Source organism: Verticillium alfalfae, genomic scaffold (genome assembly GCF_000150825.1).
Source record: "Verticillium alfalfae VaMs.102 supercont1.15 genomic scaffold, whole genome shotgun sequence".
In the NCBI taxonomy this organism is placed as follows: Eukaryota; Fungi; Ascomycota; class Sordariomycetes; order Glomerellales; family Plectosphaerellaceae; genus Verticillium; species Verticillium alfalfae.
In genome coordinates, this window is record NW_003315024.1 from 530,836 (window position 1) to 549,728 (window position 18,893).

General features: G+C 56.7%; 7 protein-coding genes across 7 annotated transcripts; 3 read left to right on the top strand and 4 right to left on the bottom strand.

Annotated features, from left to right (window-relative positions):
• Positions 1-3,426: 3,426 nt before the first annotated feature.
• Positions 3,427-4,428, top strand: VDBG_09483 (pectate lyase B; the record flags this gene model as incomplete). The annotated part of the gene is made up of 1 exon (XM_003000242.1): positions 3,427-4,428. The coding sequence occupies one exon, from the start codon at positions 3,427-3,429 to the stop codon at positions 4,426-4,428; it is 1,002 nt and encodes a 333-aa protein (XP_003000288.1).
• A 685-nt stretch (positions 4,429-5,113) lies between these two features.
• VDBG_09484 (predicted protein) lies at positions 5,114-6,977 on the top strand (the record flags this gene model as incomplete). Its single annotated transcript, XM_003000243.1, has 2 exons — positions 5,114-6,527; positions 6,580-6,977. The coding sequence occupies 2 exons, from the start codon at positions 5,114-5,116 to the stop codon at positions 6,975-6,977; spliced, it is 1,812 nt and encodes a 603-aa protein (XP_003000289.1).
• A 253-nt stretch (positions 6,978-7,230) lies between these two features.
• On the bottom strand, positions 7,231-8,784 carry VDBG_09485 (conserved hypothetical protein; the record flags this gene model as incomplete). The annotated part of the gene is made up of 2 exons (XM_003000244.1): positions 7,231-8,046; positions 8,104-8,784. The coding sequence occupies 2 exons, from the start codon at positions 8,782-8,784 to the stop codon at positions 7,231-7,233; spliced, it is 1,497 nt and encodes a 498-aa protein (XP_003000290.1).
• A 3,589-nt stretch (positions 8,785-12,373) lies between these two features.
• On the top strand, positions 12,374-14,150 carry VDBG_09486 (5'-nucleotidase; the record flags this gene model as incomplete). Its single annotated transcript, XM_003000245.1, has 2 exons — positions 12,374-12,512; positions 12,568-14,150. 2 exons carry the CDS (start codon positions 12,374-12,376, stop codon positions 14,148-14,150), a joined length of 1,722 nt encoding a protein of 573 aa, XP_003000291.1.
• Positions 14,151-14,664: 514 nt separating this feature from the next.
• VDBG_09487 (predicted protein) lies at positions 14,665-15,022 on the bottom strand (the record flags this gene model as incomplete). The annotated part of the gene is made up of 2 exons (XM_003000246.1): positions 14,665-14,865; positions 14,936-15,022. The coding sequence occupies 2 exons, from the start codon at positions 15,020-15,022 to the stop codon at positions 14,665-14,667; spliced, it is 288 nt and encodes a 95-aa protein (XP_003000292.1).
• A 590-nt stretch (positions 15,023-15,612) lies between these two features.
• On the bottom strand, positions 15,613-16,771 carry VDBG_09488 (oxidoreductase; the record flags this gene model as incomplete). Its single annotated transcript, XM_003000247.1, has 2 exons — positions 15,613-16,663; positions 16,728-16,771. The coding sequence occupies 2 exons, from the start codon at positions 16,769-16,771 to the stop codon at positions 15,613-15,615; spliced, it is 1,095 nt and encodes a 364-aa protein (XP_003000293.1).
• Positions 16,772-17,465: 694 nt separating this feature from the next.
• On the bottom strand, positions 17,466-18,508 carry VDBG_09489 (lysocardiolipin acyltransferase; the record flags this gene model as incomplete). Its single annotated transcript, XM_003000248.1, has 2 exons — positions 17,466-17,823; positions 17,883-18,508. 2 exons carry the CDS (start codon positions 18,506-18,508, stop codon positions 17,466-17,468), a joined length of 984 nt encoding a protein of 327 aa, XP_003000294.1.
• Positions 18,509-18,893: the final 385 nt, after the last annotated feature.

Below are 18,893 nucleotides of genomic sequence, written 5' to 3' on the forward strand. Positions count from 1 at the left end.
ATTCAGCGTAGCGTGGGTCTCACCACGGCCTCCATAGAGATGCGGTGTTTGCCAATTAATAGAGGACAATCTCAGTACCAGATAAACAAACATAGCTTGGTTGTGTGAGCCTTCCCACAGGACAAGCAAAGAACGAGCTTGTATATTTATAATAATTACCTTTAGGTTTGATAATCAGTCGATTACGTCCAGTAGCTATTGATGTGAGTTGATTATATAGAAGGGGCTCGGCCCAAGTGAGCATGGAGCGGTCAACGAGGATACCAGCCCCATCCGCAGTCGCGAGGAGTGTTACAGACGAGGAACATGACACATGTCATGAGACGATCGAGAAGACCAGCTCACAGATGGTGCTCATCTTCTTTGAAAATTGGGCCAGCAACTGGGATGGCATCGGTGAATAGTATGATTAGCTTGGGGAAAGCTTGTGTATACCGCTTTTTCGCGACTTCCGGAATCCAGGGTTCATACTCAAACTCAGAGATCCGTAGTGTACAATTGAGAACCGTGCGTCTCACTATGAGCATGCTTTGCAGCCGAGCAATGAACTCATCGGTGACATATTGCCACTGAGGCGAAGAAAGCCGGATGCCGATACATACATCATACACGTTGCAGATGCGGGTGGCTTTGAAGTCCTTCGGGTTTCATCTCGCAAAGCGACACCGGAGGAGCCACGCCAAATTGCCGAAGTGAAAAGGTGACACAAGCCTTGACCACATTGTAATCAACCACCCGAAGTATAGCATGCCAAGTGGTAGTCTCTATCTGCAGAGCAGAGTCTCCATCAACGCCGACGCCATCGTAGCCAAGATTTCAAGTACCATTGGTGGCGTCTCTGGACCTTTACGTGCTCAATTACTTTGAAGCCGTATATCTCGATTCGGAGATTAATAAAAAGAGAAGAAGGCTTGACTATTCAGTGGAGTTAGAAGTCAATAGTGGCGAGTTCGTATGTGGTATCCGTGGGAGGGCTTGTTCTTTCATGTCTGGACGGTTGTCCCTTAAGAGCTCCGCAGGCTTGGCGGGGTAGTACAGGATTTCTTGGATACAAACGCAGATCCAGCAGCGACTTCCGGGTATAGTTCGATATCTTTGGCCGAGCCCTCCCCGGTGGCTGGGTGCGGGAACTGTTCAAGGAGGTAGATAGCACGTAGGCTTATTTCATGTCCTCCCGCAATCTACTTCGATCGATACCAGCATGTCTCCCAGTGTGGGAATTAACCTCAATCTGCTTGAGACAGCCCATTACCAAAAGCAAGTAGTCGATTTGGTTCCACGAGAGGAATAACTCATACTCATCGTGGCCAGGCCGAGTCGACGGGTACACCTGAATTGGTGAAGGGAGCACCAGAAGGGATGCCCCATTGCTCACTACAGAGCCATACATATAAGCCGCTAGGTGCAAAAGGAGTATCCGGAACATAACAGCACCTCATTGAAGTGATGAAAAAGTGTACAGGGGAGCCGTGATCATGCGGTAACCTACACCTTGAGGTTAACCTCAGACGTAGTGAAGGTGGTCAGTACTGTATCTATCGCACAGTCTTCTTCGCTCATGCTAGTTAGAGTGACCTGTACACCGATGTTGTCTATATGATTTAATTTGTTAGTTCTTCGGTTTTGGTCTCTTTCTATGCGAAAGTGACCCAACACCCAGGGCTTTTATTGCTGCCTGGTTGACAATATAGCTTCATGCTGAGTAACAGTTTACCTTTTCAAAAAATGTCACCTAAGGTACGACTCCAACACACGTATGTGTCAGCAAAGTCTTTCCACATGAAAAGCTCTTGATCGGCTTATCATATTTATAGCTAGCATTCAATTTATCGGTCTTCAGAATGATGTTCTTCGTAGCGTCTGGTTCCCGGTGAAGTATTCGCGCTTGTTAGTTACTGTCCAGACTCAAGACAACTTGGCATACAGGCCTAGGCCCCAGCAATTAATTAAAGGGGCAAAAGAGGTGAGAGAAATGCAAATTTCCAAGGAGACATCATTTTCAACCAAACCGGGTATGCCATGCCGATGTCAACTTGGCATTGCTTTGTGGTGGGGCATCACGGCCGACTCTGTTATTCGTCTGAACTCGGGATACGATTCTCAAGATCAATAATGTTAGTGATGAACCCGAGGCGAACCTTGATCCTGGATTCAAGACGAGCCTTAAAGCATCAGCCCTTTTCGTATCCATTTGGCAGCGCATTGAATGGAGACGTGGTGCTCAGATTTTCCGGTGTCCCCGGCTCGATCCGAATATTCGGATGACGCGGCCTCGACTTGGCAAACACCAAGCAACATTGAATCCACTGAAGCATGGAGTTCGCGAGTCCGTTGGCTGAAAATCCTTGCAAGAGCTCAAACCTCCAGCCAGCCTTGGGCCGTGGGCCAAGGAGGATGGGAAAGTTTGCGCCGTGAGGGTGGTGCCCTGGCAGAGTTCTGGAGCCACGAAAAGGGGGCAAACCAAGCTTTCGTGCCAATGCTAGCCACTCTCATTACGAAGGGAGACATCGCCGACGCGGAAGAATGCCTTGGACATCTTCTCTACGGTCAGTCAGGGCTTTCAATCAAGTCTACCTTCGAGAATTGGTCATCAGAGCCATCAGTCCCTTTCGGCGGCCTCGCCGTGCTAGCGCGCCGACTCCGTGGCTTTCCCCACTTGTCAAGCGCCGAGCCCGAATATCCGGATGTATCACACTCATACCAGGCGAGGATACACGAGGTCAATCAAGCTCAACCACGAGCATTAGGAATGCAATCAGTGACCCTGTTTCAGATTCATGCTTCCCCACCCTTCGAAGGTCGGAGATTGTTGTCCATAAGGTTATCTGGTGGAGCCATCTTCAGCCAGTGGCTATATGGTGTACCGTTGTGTCGTTGTGACTGAGGTGGACATTCAAAGACGCTATATGTTGCAGGTCAAGATTTAGGCCAAAAAATACCGATATTTATCACTGATGCGTGTACTTACTTAGGAGCAAACAAACTTTGACTTGATGACCATGTCAATCACTGCCTGATCATTGAAGTCCAGATGCCAAGCTGGAGGTAGCTGGTATGGGCCAAAAAGAGCTGCCTTGCGTCCAGATACGGATATGCCGAGAACATGGTAAAGGCCCATCATAACCTACCCGCACTCTCATTTAACGGCAATCCACCGTGGGGGTGGCGTGACAGGGACCCTTTGATGAGGAGACATAATCGTTTGGAGAGCATGCGACCGCTTAGTATAAGATCTAGCACTACGCTGGCTTCTTACAGTTGATTCTTGCTCTCCATCTCACATTGTCTCTCTTTGACTACCACATTCTTTACATCACATTCTTTTACTTCACTCTTGTGTGGCCCTTGGACTGGATCCTTCCCATACTTAGCAAAACCTTTATCACCTCATTACCTGATATAACACACCAAGTCCAAACCATCACGATGAAGTTCTCCAACGTTCTCAACCTCGCCCTTCTGGGATTCGCCACGGCCACGCCCACCCCCACCATCCAGGAGGACGGCAGTCCTGCGCTCATTGCCAAGCGCGCCTCCGTTACCGAGAGCTGCAACATCGGTTACGCCAGCACCAACGGCGGCACCACCGGCGGCAAGGGTGGTGCCACGACAACCGTGTCGACCCTTGCGCAGTTCACCAAGGCTGCCGAATCGAGCGGCAAGCTCAACATTGTTGTCAAGGGCAAGATTTCCGGCGGCGCCAAGGTGCGTGTGCAGTCGGACAAGACCATCATCGGCCAGAAGGGCTCTGAACTCGTCGGTGCCGGCCTCTACATCAACAAGGTCAAGAACGTCATCGTTCGCAACATGAAGATCAGCAAGGTCAAGGACTCCAACGGCGACGCCATTGGTATCCAGGCCTCTAAGAACGTCTGGGTTGACCACTGCGACCTATCCTCCGACCTCAAGTCGGGCAAGGACTACTATGACGGTCTCCTCGATATCACCCACGGCTCCGACTGGGTGACTGTCTCCAACACCTTCCTCCACGACCACTTCAAGGCTTCGCTTGTCGGCCACACCGACTCGAACGCCAAGGAGGACAAGGGCAAGCTTCACGTCACCTACGCCAACAACTACTGGTACAACGTCAACTCGCGCAACCCCTCCGTCCGTTTCGGTACTGTCCATATCTACAACAACTACTACCTCGAGGTCGGCAGCTCCGCCGTCAACACCCGCATGGGCGCCCAGGTCCGTGTCGAGTCTACCGTCTTTGACAAGTCGACCAAGAACGGCATCATCTCGGTCGACTCCAAGGAGAAGGGCTACGCCACCGTCGGCGACATCTCTTGGGGTTCCTCCACCAACACTGCGCCCAAGGGCACCCTTGGCAGCAGCAACATCCCCTACAGCTACAACCTCTACGGCAAGAACAATGTCAAGGCTCGTGTCTACGGCACCGCCGGTCAGACCCTTGGCTTCTAAGCGTACGTTTGATGCGCCTCTCCTCTTCTTTGAATGCAGGGCTTGAGGCCCGACTTTTTTTGTGATGGGACTTGGACCTTGAACATTCGTTTTGATACTTGTATATATTCGGTAATTATTCTTCTATGAGCACGGCTGCTTTTCGCCGAATGCTTTCTTCAAAGGTTTCTGTTCTCCGCTGCCTGGTGTGCATTGATGTTTGACTGGGAATGTTTGCGCTCTTCAGCTTCGGCGAAGAATAGGTAGAATATGAGACTCACAATGTGGATTAACTAATCAACCTTCCGGGGGTGAACGTCCGGTGGCGGTCTATTTCGTGATCATCCCTGCTGCGTCCATTTCGGCACAACTTCATCTGGCTTCGACTTCTGGCTCTGCCCCGCCGCCGGGGACTAACAGGCCAGGGCTGCCAGGCAGACTTCCTCATGATGACTTCGCGCCGTACCTCTTTTTGACAGCCAGCTGACAGAAGACGTACGAGAGGTGGTTGCTGCCCACAATTTGGTATTTTGATTCCCTTGTTCAAGAATGACGATAACGAGGCAGGATCCAGACCTGCCCATTTCGACTCGACACAGCCTGAGGCACACTGGAGAAAACAACACCTTCAAGAGTGTGATCCACTTCTTCCACTTCTTCCCAATGAACCCACGGTTGGGCAAGGTCAGTACCCATCGCCGCCAACATGCCCGATTTCTTCGATAAGGATGCCTTCATCCACGCTCTCAAGAGTTACTACACCACGCTATCCTCCTCCGGTCTCTTCGCCCCGGAGACGATCCGAAACCCGCCGGCTGGAGGCTGGCCTCTCGGCGCCCTCTCCATCCCGCCCACTCGCTCCAAAGCGGCCATTTCTCTACTCCGCCACATCCCCTACCTGGAGCCCTATGCCGCTCCGAATGGGCAGAAATCGCAATGGCCCATTATGGTCAAGGCCCTTGCGGTCAATTACTTAGAGCCCTTGCGAGAGGATCACCCTGACCTACCACCAGACGTGATCGTCCTTGCCCGTGCCTTCTGCGTCGACCCTGGCAGGGGTGGTGAAATTGTAGACTGCACACTGAATTGCGCGACAGGAGAGGTGACTCGCTCGAATGAGATAGTCTCCGCGACAGAATTCTTCGAGAGGCGGATTGATGAACTGAAAGATCAGACCGTCATGCCGCTGCCGCCGGTAGACGACATGGCGCCCGCCCTGTTCTCCGACGAGTGGGGACGGGAAGACATCGTGAAGCGAGCGTTGCGGGGTGTGCAGATCAGGTGCGGGTGGACGGGGACACACAATGTTCTTGTGTGGAACCGAGCCAAGTTCCTGCGAGAGATGGCTTGGTTCCGGAGAATGAGGCGGAGAATTGAGGAGTGCAGGGCGGCGAGAGAGAAGATGTTTGATGACGAGGCAGATGAGGACTGGCCGCCGGAGGACACGTCTCGAGCTTCGTCTGAAAGCGAGTGGACGTCCAGCGACCGTGAATTGGAAGAAGAGGGCGGGGCTGGTGACATGGCAAACGAGCTCGCCGGGCTGTGGTCCGATCTTGACAAGGCCGAGTTTGACCATGTCAGTGAGCAACTCGCCAAGGACAACATCTCCCACGCTTTCCAGGTGCCGCGCGAAGGCCAGGCCCCAGTCCGTCTAACTGTACCCGCCCCCCCGACACAGGATGAAGCGACGGCTACTCGTGACGCCCTCATCAACGGCCTGACGCGCTACTACACCCTCCTCACGCGTGCAGCCTACCTTCCCACCGAAGCTGTCGAGTACCCTCCCCTCGAAGGCTGGCAGCCGCCTCTCTTCCAAGAAGATAAACTCCGCGCGCTGAAGTACGATGATTGGACCATTGAGGTGCTCCGTCATTTGCCATACATTCGTGAGGCGGGCGAGATGGATGATCAACAGTGGCAGGTTTTCATACAAGGCTACCCAATTCGATACCTCCATGACGGTCACCTCCTCCAGCAAAGCCCGTCGAAACTCGCAAAGAAAAACCTGCAAGACCTCGGCTTTTCGCCGTACAAAGCGGGCCTGCCAGGGACACTATTGGCCGTCGTCAAGGCGAGAACCGAATCAGACTCGCACTGGTGGCTCGTGGATTTAGAGAAAGGTACATATGTCATCAATTGAGAGGCCTACGCTGGCACTGACGATATCGCTAGGCGAGATCATGGTCGACGACGCCACGATGCAGGTTGATAGAGGCTCGACAAAGAAGACCCCTTGGCTGCGCAACAAGGCGGAGCCGATTTCTTCGTTCTTTGACAAGCTGATCCATCGACTCGTTACGCTAGATCTAGTGCCTATGCCGGATCTGGGGAGACTCGAGGGCATGTATGACGAAGACGTCTACGGGCCTGAGATTTGGGGGGGCATCGCAGCGAAGGAAGAGGAGAATGTGCGGGGGGCGCTGGATCTGGAGATTGAGGTGAGAAGAAGTCTGGCCACGGCCACAGACAATGCTAACAAGTGCAGCTGGCGCGGAAGATCTACCTCGAGCACGGATGGCCTACGCACGACTTCAGGAGGCAAGAGTGCATTGATGCGCTCGTGCAGATGAGGCAGGAGATGTGGCAACACGTGCGGGATGAGAGGCAGAAGCTGTACGAAGCCGAGTATGCTGACAAAATGTTGGAAGACGAAGTCGAAGAAAAATATCACGACGATGTGGATGAGGCAACAGAATGATCTGACTTGATAAGAGGGGTATGGTATCATTAGGCCTGTGGCCACCATCGCAAACGATGGATTCATCTATAGTTCTACTAAAAACACAACGCTAATCCCACTCATGCCATGCGGCTTATGCAATTTCATACCCTCGAGTCAATGCTCACGGCATCGCTCGCAAGACTGCCCTTCCGTCCGGTTCCCGTTCCTGACCTCGACTCGAGCCCGTGGTGGTCCATCTCGACGACGACGCTCGTAACTGTCTCCATCTGAATCGCCAGACCAGCGCCGCCTCCGCCGCTACCACCGCCACTGCCCTGCTGTCCAGGGCCTTGAAGACTGTCCTCACTAGAGCCCGCCTCACCGCGCAGCCTCGTCAGCTTGCCGAGTGAGCCGAGCTTCTTGCGCCCACCGCGGGAGTGGCCCCTGTAGTCGTCGTTTACCATGTTTTCGGCGCCGCCAGCGACAAAGACGACGTTGCCAAATCGGCGATTCGGCGGTGTGCGCATAAAGGCGAAGGTTTCGAGACCCGTATCCTGTGAAGGCGGCAGGTCGGAGAAGACGATGGAGCGACGTGTTGTGGCATACAGTAGCACATCGAGCCACCCGTTACAGGCGATCATTGAACCAGAGAAGCAGAAGTATGCGAGGGACGGGGTGGCACCGGCCATGGAGGCAACACGACCAGCGGCTAGAGGTGTCGTACAGATGACGTAGATAAAGGGGTACAAGAGGAAGGTCCTTTGCGAGGCGTGGTCGATTAGAGAGCGGCGGTGCAAGGGGGCCGCAAGGTTCTGCTTGCTGTGCCCTTGGTGTCCCTCACGCGAGGCCGCAAGCGTGGCCTTGCGGATGTGGAAGAAGATGAGGATGTAGAGGACTGAGGTGATGCCGAGCGACAGGAAGATCCAGAGGTAGTGCAGGAAGAGACGGATGTCCTGGTAAGCTGAGTTGATCCAGCACTAGGTGATGCATGTCAGCGCAATGTTCAGCTCAACTCTCTGATAAATCGTGCTTACCCATGCACCAGCACGAACGTAGAGGCCGCCCACGGACGCGCCGTTGTTCGTGATGATGACGCCAATGATGGCCGTCAGATAGGTGAAGGCCCAACCGCCCATGATTGTGGTGTAGAAAGCCCACGTGGCCATCCGGTGGCCTCGTACAACCCCCAAATATGTGTGCATGGCGATGAGGAAGATGAAGACGGAGGATGCCAAATCACCCGTCGAAACGAACCAGCCTTGCGCCCAGCACATTGAAGTCCCCGCACGAATGGCATCCTTTCGCAGCCACGCAGCGTTGAGCAAGAAGGCGAGGGCCTGCTGGATATCGGCGAAGAGCAGGTTCAAGATCAAAACGAGGAACTGGTTAGGGGGGTCCCTGCGAAGTCGTCCCCATACGGTCGTCACCTCCTCTTGCGGTGCTGGCACCTCCATCTGAGGACAGAGATGCTCATCGGGAAGTTCATGATCCACCACCGGCGTGGCCTTGGGGTTGGTCCCGGAGGCCAGGTCGATCGGTCGAAGTTGCCATCGTACCAGTTTGAACAGCAGAAAGAACAGAAGGGCGACGCTGCTGATGAAAGAAAGGAAACCGAAGAAAGATACGGCAACGAGCCCGCGGTGAAGGACAGCGGGGAGCGGAGCGAGACTGAGGATCGAGTCGTCACCGCGGACAACGAGGTGTGGTTCGCTCATGACAGTGCGGTCGTTTCGTCGTTGTTATCGTCGTCGGTTGTCCAGAGTTTCTCTTAGGGATGCATCTGAGGTCGTGGTCACGAACCCTCCACTGCCAGCAAATCTCGAACAGTTAGATAGTCCGCTGGATGGATGCACTGCAGTTGGCAGAAAGCCAAGACCAATGTGGAAGAAGTGTGGTATATCAATGGAGTCAACGCATAAGGCTTTTCCTTTGCCCCCTCCTCAGCGACGCCTCAGCACTGTCCGCAATATTCTCCGAGGCTAAGGCCAAGCCTCTACGGAATACCAACATTGGCGGTAGCGAGTGAGAAACGACGGAGTCATGTACTAGGCGTTATTAGCGGCGAAACCGTGAGCTGCCCGGGGTGGTCCAGGAACGACTTCAGTCGACGTGCAGCACCTCTGGCATTAGCGCCTCCCAACGTGGTCGCATCAAGCGATCCTGCGAAGTTGAACAAGGTGGGGGACCACGTTGGATCCCTGCTGCTCGTGGTTCTGGAGCTTCAGAGGGACATTCCTCATATGCAGACCGCGGCTGTCGTTGGCTGCTGATGAGGTGGGAGGGGCTCTCACGAGTCGGGAGGGTGATCCCCCGACGGGCCTCTTCCTTGGAGGGCACAAAAGGGGGCAAACCCTGAGGGCGCGAACAGGCAGCAAGGTGCTTCGGGTCCGAGTCAGAAGGTAAGCCTCGCTAGATTGCACCGCATCCTTCTGGGACTCTGGTGGTTGAGGGCTGAAAAGCGATCTGATCAGCACTACTCCCAGTCGTGGGAGCTGGGGCTGATTCCCATTACATCTATGCCAGTACAGCGATTGCCAATCATAGGGTTAATCACCTGCATAGGTTCGATGATCTGGTCTGGGCAGAAAGTGACAGGTGGAATAGTCGAAAGCCCGGTGGAAGAAAGGCGGCTTCTGTGGGCGTTCTGACGGCGGCAATCGGGCGCCGTCAGAGGCTACGGCAAGCCCAGGTATCTCGTCTGTTCAGCTGGCATGCGCTAGAGCTGGCGTGTTTGAAGTTGGGAGCGTACCAAATGCCAATCACGGGCAGAAGGCCGACGAACGCACAGGGGTGGAGGTAAGCCAGGCCAGTTTGTTCCGGGCAGATTTTCAGACCCTTTCGTACTCAAACCAACCCAGCCACCCACCCTCAGTCTGGGCCCTTAGCCGGCCGGCCGTAACGGGAGGGGGAAAAGTCTTCGTGGATCGTGTTTGTGCGTTCGACGGGTTCGACGAGGCGTTCGCTGGCGCTCATTGGCGTCGGCGCCATGCACGTGGATGGGAAATGAGCACCCAGCGACCGATTCAAAGCGGCCATTGGCGCCGGGTGTTACTTTTTCTTTTGGAATGGCTTGTTCGGACAATGGTCATGGTGGCTTGCGCTGTTGATGCTTCTCGAGTCGCGAACTGCCCTCGATCGCCACCCACGCCAGATGCGCGTGCAGTTTCGATTTGTATGACATCTTCCATTGCTGGAAATGATGCAGAGCCGAAATGAGGCGGCACCCCTGGTGGATGATTGAGTTCGACCGAGTCATGCCGCTGCTGATGTGGTCCGTGATTCCTGCGAAGCACTTATCTCAAGGGGCGGACAATCTCGTGACATCCGAGGCTCATGAGTAGCGATCCGGATAACTACAGTGCAATATCCGGTCGACCGGCTGAGCTGAGTGTGCAGCATCGTGAGTATCTCGGTGTTACCTGCTGATATGCCATGCTCTACGTGAGACCATGGTGGTAATTGATTTTCGGTGCCCTGAGTCGAGCTGGCCAGCTTCCGACGAGAAGAGTTTGAGCATGACGAAGCCGTAAGGCTTCGCTTGTTTGGTTTTTTCACGATGCCTTCATGTGCCAACGAGGAACGACAGCATCATGGGAGACTTGGGTTGGCAGCGGTCCAGCGAAACCTCACCGGGGCGAAGAGGAAATCCTATCATAGGTGGCGGCGGACGTCGCTTCAAGGACAGGTAGATTGACTTTTGAGCCTTTTTCCCATGCCAAAAGACCACGACACAGTAGTGCCGAATCGGGCAACTGATGAAGCCGACGAAACTGGCTGGTGATGCTCTTTCTGAGGTTGTAGTGACTTGAAAGGGACAGCTACGACTGCCTAAAAATCTGTCTGCCTCGTCTATCGATGGATTACCTAAGTCATCGGTCCAGCCCCTGAGTTTGCGGTAAGTGGCAGCCACAGAGCTTTGGCACCCGCACCGCCACTTAACTTGGGCAGCCACTGGCGAGTTTAAGCTTGAATCACTGGCGGCTTCTATGCTCCGCCCACCTCCACCTTCCCGCCCCTCCCAAAGCTGTCCCTCAGTGATACTACCAGAACGAAGACAGCACCCATTGTCACCAGTGATGATCATCAGAAGCTCCTAGACCATCCATTCGCCATCATTTTCTGTCAGCTGTCGAATTGCTGGCCACCAGCCCGTCATCGCTCAGCAACTACAGCGCAGTGGCCGTTGTGCGGCCAGTCCCTCTGCACTCCCCCGCACTGGAGCTGGCTTCGGCGACGTCCGACGGGGTTATCGTTACCACAACCTTGCGACCTTCCCGATCAGTTCTGGGCCGGCGGACCCTTCACCACCAGGACGGAGCGTCTCCAGCGCAGCTCAGCAGCACATTGGGTGCCTCCCTGCCGACTTCGCTTGCCACCTCGGTACAAGGCGGCCAGTGACGCCCTGCGCCTTGCCCACAACAAGAAGGACCCAAGCCTCGCCTGGCGGTTTTTGTGAATGGCGGCGTTCTCAAATCTCAAGGGATCCTGACTATCGAACTAACGGCCGCCGGCTATCGCCTGGTTCCTGGACGTGGCGAGGGACTGTCCGACAGCAGAACACGAGTACGCAGTCTGCAGCGACCGACATGACCATTGATAGTCTGGCTTTCAACGAGCTTCCCCAGCAGTGACGAGGACCCAGAAAGGAACTGAAGAAGAGAGCTGCCAAAGGTTGCCCGACAATGGCATTCATTGACAGGAACAACAGAGGGGAATAGAAGATTGGGACCCAACCTCCTACCGCGCTCCAAGCTCCGCAAACTCAAAAGGCATGGCCGCAATCGCCGTTGAGATTGGTCAATGCCTCTCTCGCGCTCTGCCGGGGGCCTGCTTCCCCGCCAAAAAGCCCCAACGGCGCCCGCCCAAGGACGGCAATTGACCCGCTGATAAGCCTCAAGTGAGCCTATGGCGTCTGCACGTGGGGGAGGGGCTCAAGACATCCCGAGCATCCTCTACGACACTCTGGGACCTGGATACCTTGGCCAGGCACCTCGTCGGCGCCCTCCAGCCACTCATCATCCAGAGATTAGAGCTTCCATGTTCGTGGTCCCTGGAGAACCGGCGTCCCAGCAGTTCCAACGCCCCGCTCGCGGCTGCAGCCAAGCACATGTTGCCGTCACTTCCCATGTGGGCAACCGAGTCTTACAAGTCGTACTGATGGTATTTAGTCCAAGTCGGCCCTCCCTTCGACTGCAGATCATGCCGACGCGTTCTGCAGCTCAATCTGTCACCTCGTTGAGTCCTGTCTGCACTCGTTCCCGTGGCATCGACAAGCCCTAGTCACCCCCAGCAACTACCACCAAGATGAGACAGAACATCCTGCCGGCCCTGGCGTTCGCCGCCGGTGCCGTCGTCGCCTCGCACGAGAAGATCGACATCGACCAGCTTTACAGCTCCCGCGTGATGAAGCGTGGTGTTGACGCGGCCGGCAACTTCAACATGTGTATGTGATGCCTCTTCTCAATTTGGGCCATACGTCTCATTAACAACAACGACAGCCTTCTTCCACATCAACGACGTTCACGCGCACCTCGACGAGTTCTCTTCCTCGGGCACTGACTGCACGCGCCCCGAGCGCGGTTGCTTCGGCGGTTACGCCCGTGTCAAGCATGCCATTGATGAGCTCCGTCCCCAGTACGAGAACTCGCTGTTCCTGGATGCCGGCGACGAGTTTCAGGGCACCCTCTTCTACACCTTTTACAAGGGAGAGAAGATTGCCGAGACGGTCAACCAGCTCGGATTTGATGCCATGACCCTCGGCAACCACGAATTTGACGGTGGTGATGATGAGCTCGGCGAGTTCCTGCTGAACCTGACCTTCCCCGTCCTCTCGGCCAACATTGTCAGCACTCACCCCGCTCTTAACAAGACCATTTTGCCGTACAAGATCTACGAGAAGCACGGCGTGGCCGTCATTGGCTGCACAACCCAGACCACGGCCAACATTGCCAACCCTGGACCTGGCACTGAGTTCCTCGACGTCGTCAGCAGCGTTCAGCGTGCCATCGACGAGATCCACGCCACCACCGACATTAAGCGTATTGTGGCTCTCACCCACATCGGCTACACTGACGATCAGGCGCTTGCTGCTGCCACCACTGGTCTGTCCCTCATCATGGGTGGTCATTCACACACGCCCCTGGGTACCGCTACTCCTGCTGGTACGGCTCCGCAGGGTGATTACCCCACCATTGTCAAGAACGCCAACGGTGATGATGTCTTCGTCGTTCAGGCCTGGCGCTGGGGCCAGTACCTCGGCTATATTGACGTCACCTTTGACGAGGAGGGCCATGCTCTCGCCTACCACGGCGGTCCCATCCACCTCACCAACAAGACTGCGGAGGATGCGGCCCTCAAGGCCCAGATCAAGTCGTGGCGCGGTCCTTTCGAGGAGTTCGCTGCCGAGGTCATTGGCTTCACCAACGTGGAACTCGTCCAGAGCACTTGCCAGACACAAGAGTGCACTCTAGGAAACGTCATGGCTGACGCCATGTACGAGTACCGCGCTTCTGAGGGTGCCGACTTTGCGCTGGTCAACGCCGGCGGCATTCGCGCCGGTATTGAGGCTGGTGACATTACTCGTGGCAACGTCCTGATCTCCTTCCCCTTCGGCAACGCCATCACTGAGCTCAAGTTCTCTGGTGCTGACGTCCGCCGCATCCTCGAGGGCTGCGTCAGCCGCGTCAACCAGTTCAACGGCCGCCCCGTCACGTCGGGCTTCCAGGTCTCTGGCAGCATCAAGATCCAGTACAACCCTGCTCTCGCTGTTGGCTCGCGCCTCGTCAGTGTCTTGATCAACGGCGAGGAGATTGAGGACGATGCCGAGTACACCATTGTCACGCTCGACTTCCTCGCCGGCGGCGGTGACAATGTTTTCGAGTTGACCACCAACTTCATCCCGCTTGACCTGCAGGACGAGGTTCTCACCCGCTACGTCCGCGACAACAACCCCATCAACGCGCAGATTGAGGGCCGCATCGAAGTTGTCGACACGGTGCCCACTGTGCCTACCACCACGGCCGTGCCCACGTCAACGAGGCCGCCCTGCATTCCCCGTCCCAAGACGACGACTCCTCCTTGAGGAGAGGGTTGTTGGAGTGGTGTAATATGATGTAGCTCCCCATAATTCACATAATCAACTTGATATGCTATATGAAGGCATTTAATGAAGTGATGAGTGTTTCTGTAAACTTTCGGTGCAATATTGCCGCTTTTCTTCTACTAGTATCGAACGCCAATCGTCGTACCGTTGCGTACGGGCCATTGTGTTGCGGGCTGGTGCAGAGCGAAGTAAGCTTTTGCCCTCATTTGAGTTCAGTATCGACTTGAGGCCACGACAGCACTGGCAGCGAGGCGACCCAAAGTATGGCGCCATAAACCAACCGCGACAAGAAATAGCAGCGACATTGTTGTCTCATCCTCATCTCTCTAGCTGCAGCCCTGATCTGTGACCCAGCAATCCACTCCAGCACAGCCCCAAAAGAAAATAAACAATTCACCCTTCCTTCTGCCACTCCCGACATTCCGTTCACTCGCTCGTCATTTTGCCCCAGAAGGGCGCGCCACGGCCCTCTCTTTTCCCTCGTGACTCCAGCCTAGCACGGCCCCGTGTTGCAGTCGCCAATGGTGATGACCTGGTCCACTTCCACGCTCTCGACCTCGGGAAACGCGGCCAGCGAGTCGCGCGTGTGCTCCTCCGTCTCGACGGCGAGACCGTTGAAGAAGTCAAAGCGGGTGGTGACCTCGGCGGGCGCGACGGCCGTGATCTTGGCGACGTAGTCGTCGATGGACGCGCCCTAGCCCTTCCGTCAGTGCCCGCGTTCCGCACGAGGATTCGGAGACGGGGTGGCGTGTTGTGCCGCTTACCTTCTTCAGGAAGATGATGTACTTCTCGGCCGAGACGAGGGCTGACGCCACAGCGGCCGCCACGGAGAAAAGGGCTGTGAATCTCATTTTTGGGGACAACAAAAGTGGTGAGTACGGCGCGATGTTGGATGGGTGGCTGCTGTGGCCTTTTTAGCTGACGACGGCTGTTTGGTTGGACAGTAGGGTACCTTGTACTCTCCCCCCTCCCCCCTCCGCTGCAGCCTTTGATGTGGTGTCTCACGCCAAAGACTAATTCATTCCAGTGGTGAGATTCAGGGTCTGTGTTCCCTGCTCGGCACGCACGAAGGTTCGACTGGGTCTCTTCGCTCCGTGACAGGGGAGAACAGCGTTGCGAGATCTGCCGAGACGGCAGTGGGAGACGGGCCGGGGTGGGGGGGGGGGGGGAGACGGGGGTGGAGACAGGGTGCAATGGCTTGTGGGAGGGTGCCGTCGGCCTCGTTCACTGTGCAGGTCAAACGTGAACATGTGACGAGTGATGGAGGGGGCTGGTCAAGCTGTGATCTGAATCACCTAGAGATGCCGTCGTGGACCAGGTGGTCGGAACGGCATGCAAAGTCTCGGGCGCGCAACACACGTACTCAAAGTCCAGAACACGACATTTCTCCCCATCGTCACAGAATCCTATCATTTCCCAATACATGCATGCTACCCGGCCCTCAGTCAAAGCGGACCTCTCTGCCCGTCCTGGCGCTCTCGCGAATCGCCTCGAGGATCCTCAGCACATCCCTCGCCTGCGTCGCCGGCACAGGCACGTCCTCCTCCCTGCCGCTCGCCAGGGCCGTGGCAAAGCCCTCAAAGAGCCGGACGTACGTCTCGGGCTTGTCGGTCAGCAGCGTCCTGCCCTCGACGCTGCCGTCTTCGCGGACAACAACGAGGCGGCCGGCAGCGGCCTCGGGCTCGACGCCGAACCCGGGATCCGTGGGCTTGGCGCCGTCCTTGAGCTGGGGCTCCTGGACGTCGAGCCCCGGCTTGCGGTACGAGCCCTGGCTGCCGCGCAGCCAGAAGCGCGGCTGCGCCTCCTCGACGGACAGCACGCCGGCGCGCACCGTGACGACGAGGCCCGACGCGTACGACAGCACGGCGTGCAGGCTGTCCGGGTCCTCGGCGTCGAGGCGGCCGGCGCGCTGGTCGAGGAGGCGGCCGTAGACGGCGGCGGGCGTGCCGAAGAGGGCGTAGGCCTGGTCAACGAGGTGGCTGCCGAGGTCGAAGAGGACGCCGCCGCCGCGGTCCATCGAAAGGCTGCCCTTCCAGGTCGTCGGCTTGTCGGGACGATAGCGGTCAAAGTGCGTGTCGAGCTCGAGCGCGCGGCCGAGGGTGCCGTCGCGGAGGAGGCGGCGCAGCGTCAGAAAGTCGGAATCCCACCGCCGGTTCTGGTAGACGCAGATGAGGCGGTTGTGCTCGCGCGCGAGGGCGATGAGGGCGTCGGCCTCGGCGGCTGTCGGCACGAAGGGCTTCTCGACGAGGACGTGCTTGCCGGCACGCAGGGCCTGCGAGGCGAGGTCAAAGTGCGTGTCGGGCGGCGTGAGTATGCCGACGACGTCCACGGCCGGGTCGGCGAGAGCGGGCGCCAGGGAGGTGTGGTGGGTGAGAGAGGGATAGTCGGCTGGTGCGGATGATTCGGCCGTTGGGTTACGCTGAATGATGGTGTGCAAATTCAGAGTCGGGACGAGGTTGATAAAGGGAATGTGGAAGACCTTGGCCGAGAGGCTTGAAACTGTCAGAGGCGGAGGGAGGGGGGGGGGACTGTAGGGATTGAGGAAGGGGGGCTTACCCGTAGCCGATGATAGCAACATTGAACTTCTTTTCGGCGGCCATGGTGTCTTCGTCTGATGGATGATTCGCGTTGCTCTACAGGCTTTGGTTGTTGACCTGACCAGGCAATGCCATCAAGAAGAAGGAAGACGATGGTTTATGAGCTGTTGCTCGGGCTGCCCCTCCTCCCACTTGACCCCCACTGGCGGGGTGAGGTGATGAGGGGACGCTAAGGCGGTAGCGACAGGGGGGGCTACGTGAGCTACAGGGCAGAGCTAAGCTGTTTGTCCCCTAACTCTGGCAAATGGCGTCACTGGCCACTGGTCCGAGACCTGACCCGCGACTTGGCCCGAGACTCCGCGGAGCAGCTTGGGGCCCCCAACTCCACCAGCTTCGTTGAATACGTCGTTAAAATCTCATCGCACCGAGGAGCCTCCGGATCTAGGCCAGGCGCTGATAAATACAATGGACAGATTGTCCTCTTTGTGAGCCCAAGTGAGAACACTCCGTTGCCAATTGAGTCACACACCGGCGGCTGGCCACGTAGGCAGTGGAATGACGTTCTTACTGTTTCGTATTCATCATGGCTCTTCTTCTGTCTGAACGCCATCCAGCCGAGCTCCCACTCAGCCAGGCAAACCTTCGTATCTAGGAAACACAAGCACCTTCGCTCCTCGTCTAAGCGTTTCGAGCTGTTGCGCCCGGCCATCTACCCATAGAATTCTCCGTCCGTCCTTCTGCAAACTCGGCAGCACCCTCACGCCCCCGTAAATCGCACCCACTGCAGCACAAAGATGCGACACAGCAGACTAAACGCCGCGAACACGACAAAAATCTGCGAAAAGTCCCACCAGTTCTTCGTCCGGATCTCCGACTCAATGTAGTCCTGCTTGTGGCCCACGAGCGGCGGGAAGCGCCCCGTCGACAGGTACTGCTCCATGAGCGCGTCCTTCTCATACCACCTCGCGCGCAGCCACAGCTCGAACGCCTCGGCATCCTCGAGCGGGATCTCCGACACCTTGAAGCGGCGCCAGTGGAAGTTGACCGACTTGGGCGGCCGGCCCTGGAAGTAGGTGCTCGAGAGCGTGAAGTAGTCCTGGCCGAACTTGCCGCGCCTGGTCTCGTCAGCCGCCGGTCCAGTCGTGATGGGGTGTGAAGAAGTCAAGATACTTACGGGATGCCCTCGTACGCCACGGTGCAGTCATAGACGTAGTCGACCGTGTCCCCGAGCTCCTTGAGGCAGAAGTACATGCCCGTGCTCCGCGGCAGCAGCACGTGCTCGCCATCCTTGAGCCCTGTCTTCTTCGCCCAGGCCGCCGACTTGGTGCGCCCGTTCAACGCGAGATTCGTGCCCTCGGGGAAGAGCAGCAGCCACATGGGGCTCAGGAAGCTGGTGCCGTCGGGGGCGCGCTGCCTCTTCTTGAGCTGGCCGAGACGGTGGGCGAGGCGCGGCTGGTCGGTGGCCATCTTGCGCGACATGAAGATGAAGCCGTAGAACATCATGCCCCAGCCGATAAACGGGATCCACTTGAGCGACTCCTTGAGGATGATGTAGATGTGGCCGTGCATGCGCGGCGTGTTGGCGTAGCCGATCCACCAGAGGTAGAGCCAGTCGGTATAGATCTGGTGGTTGGCCACGAGCACGAGGCGCTCGGGGAAGTCGAACTCGACCATGCCGTCGGGCTGCTGGCGCATCTGGTGGGCGACCGAGGCGTCGCCGCTGATGCGGATCTTGGTGGGGCCCCACCACTGCGTCATGGTCGTCGTGAGGAGCGCAAACGACTGCTTCGTCAGGGCCATGTAGGCGTAGTAAAGGTCGCGTCGGATGTAGTACAGAGGCGCGCCGAGGAACTGGGTTGTGCCGATGCTGGGGAGGTGCGGCGTTAGCGGACGGAACGGAGAAAGCAGGATGGCAGAATGGGAGGAGGAGGAGGAGGAGGAGGAGGAGGAGGAGACGTACGCAACACAGCAGGCACAAAAAGTAGGTCGCCCATGTGAAGCCTCTGACGATTTGCATGAATGTCCCGTGCTTGGCCCTTCCTGCCGGATGTGCAATTTCTGGTGTCTTCATATTTGAACTGGCGTCGGGCTTCAACGCGGGGAAGACTGTCGTCTTGGCGCGGGATCGGGAGTTCGGTAGCCATGAGGCGGGTTTGTTGTCGTCACACAGCTGATGTAGACTGCA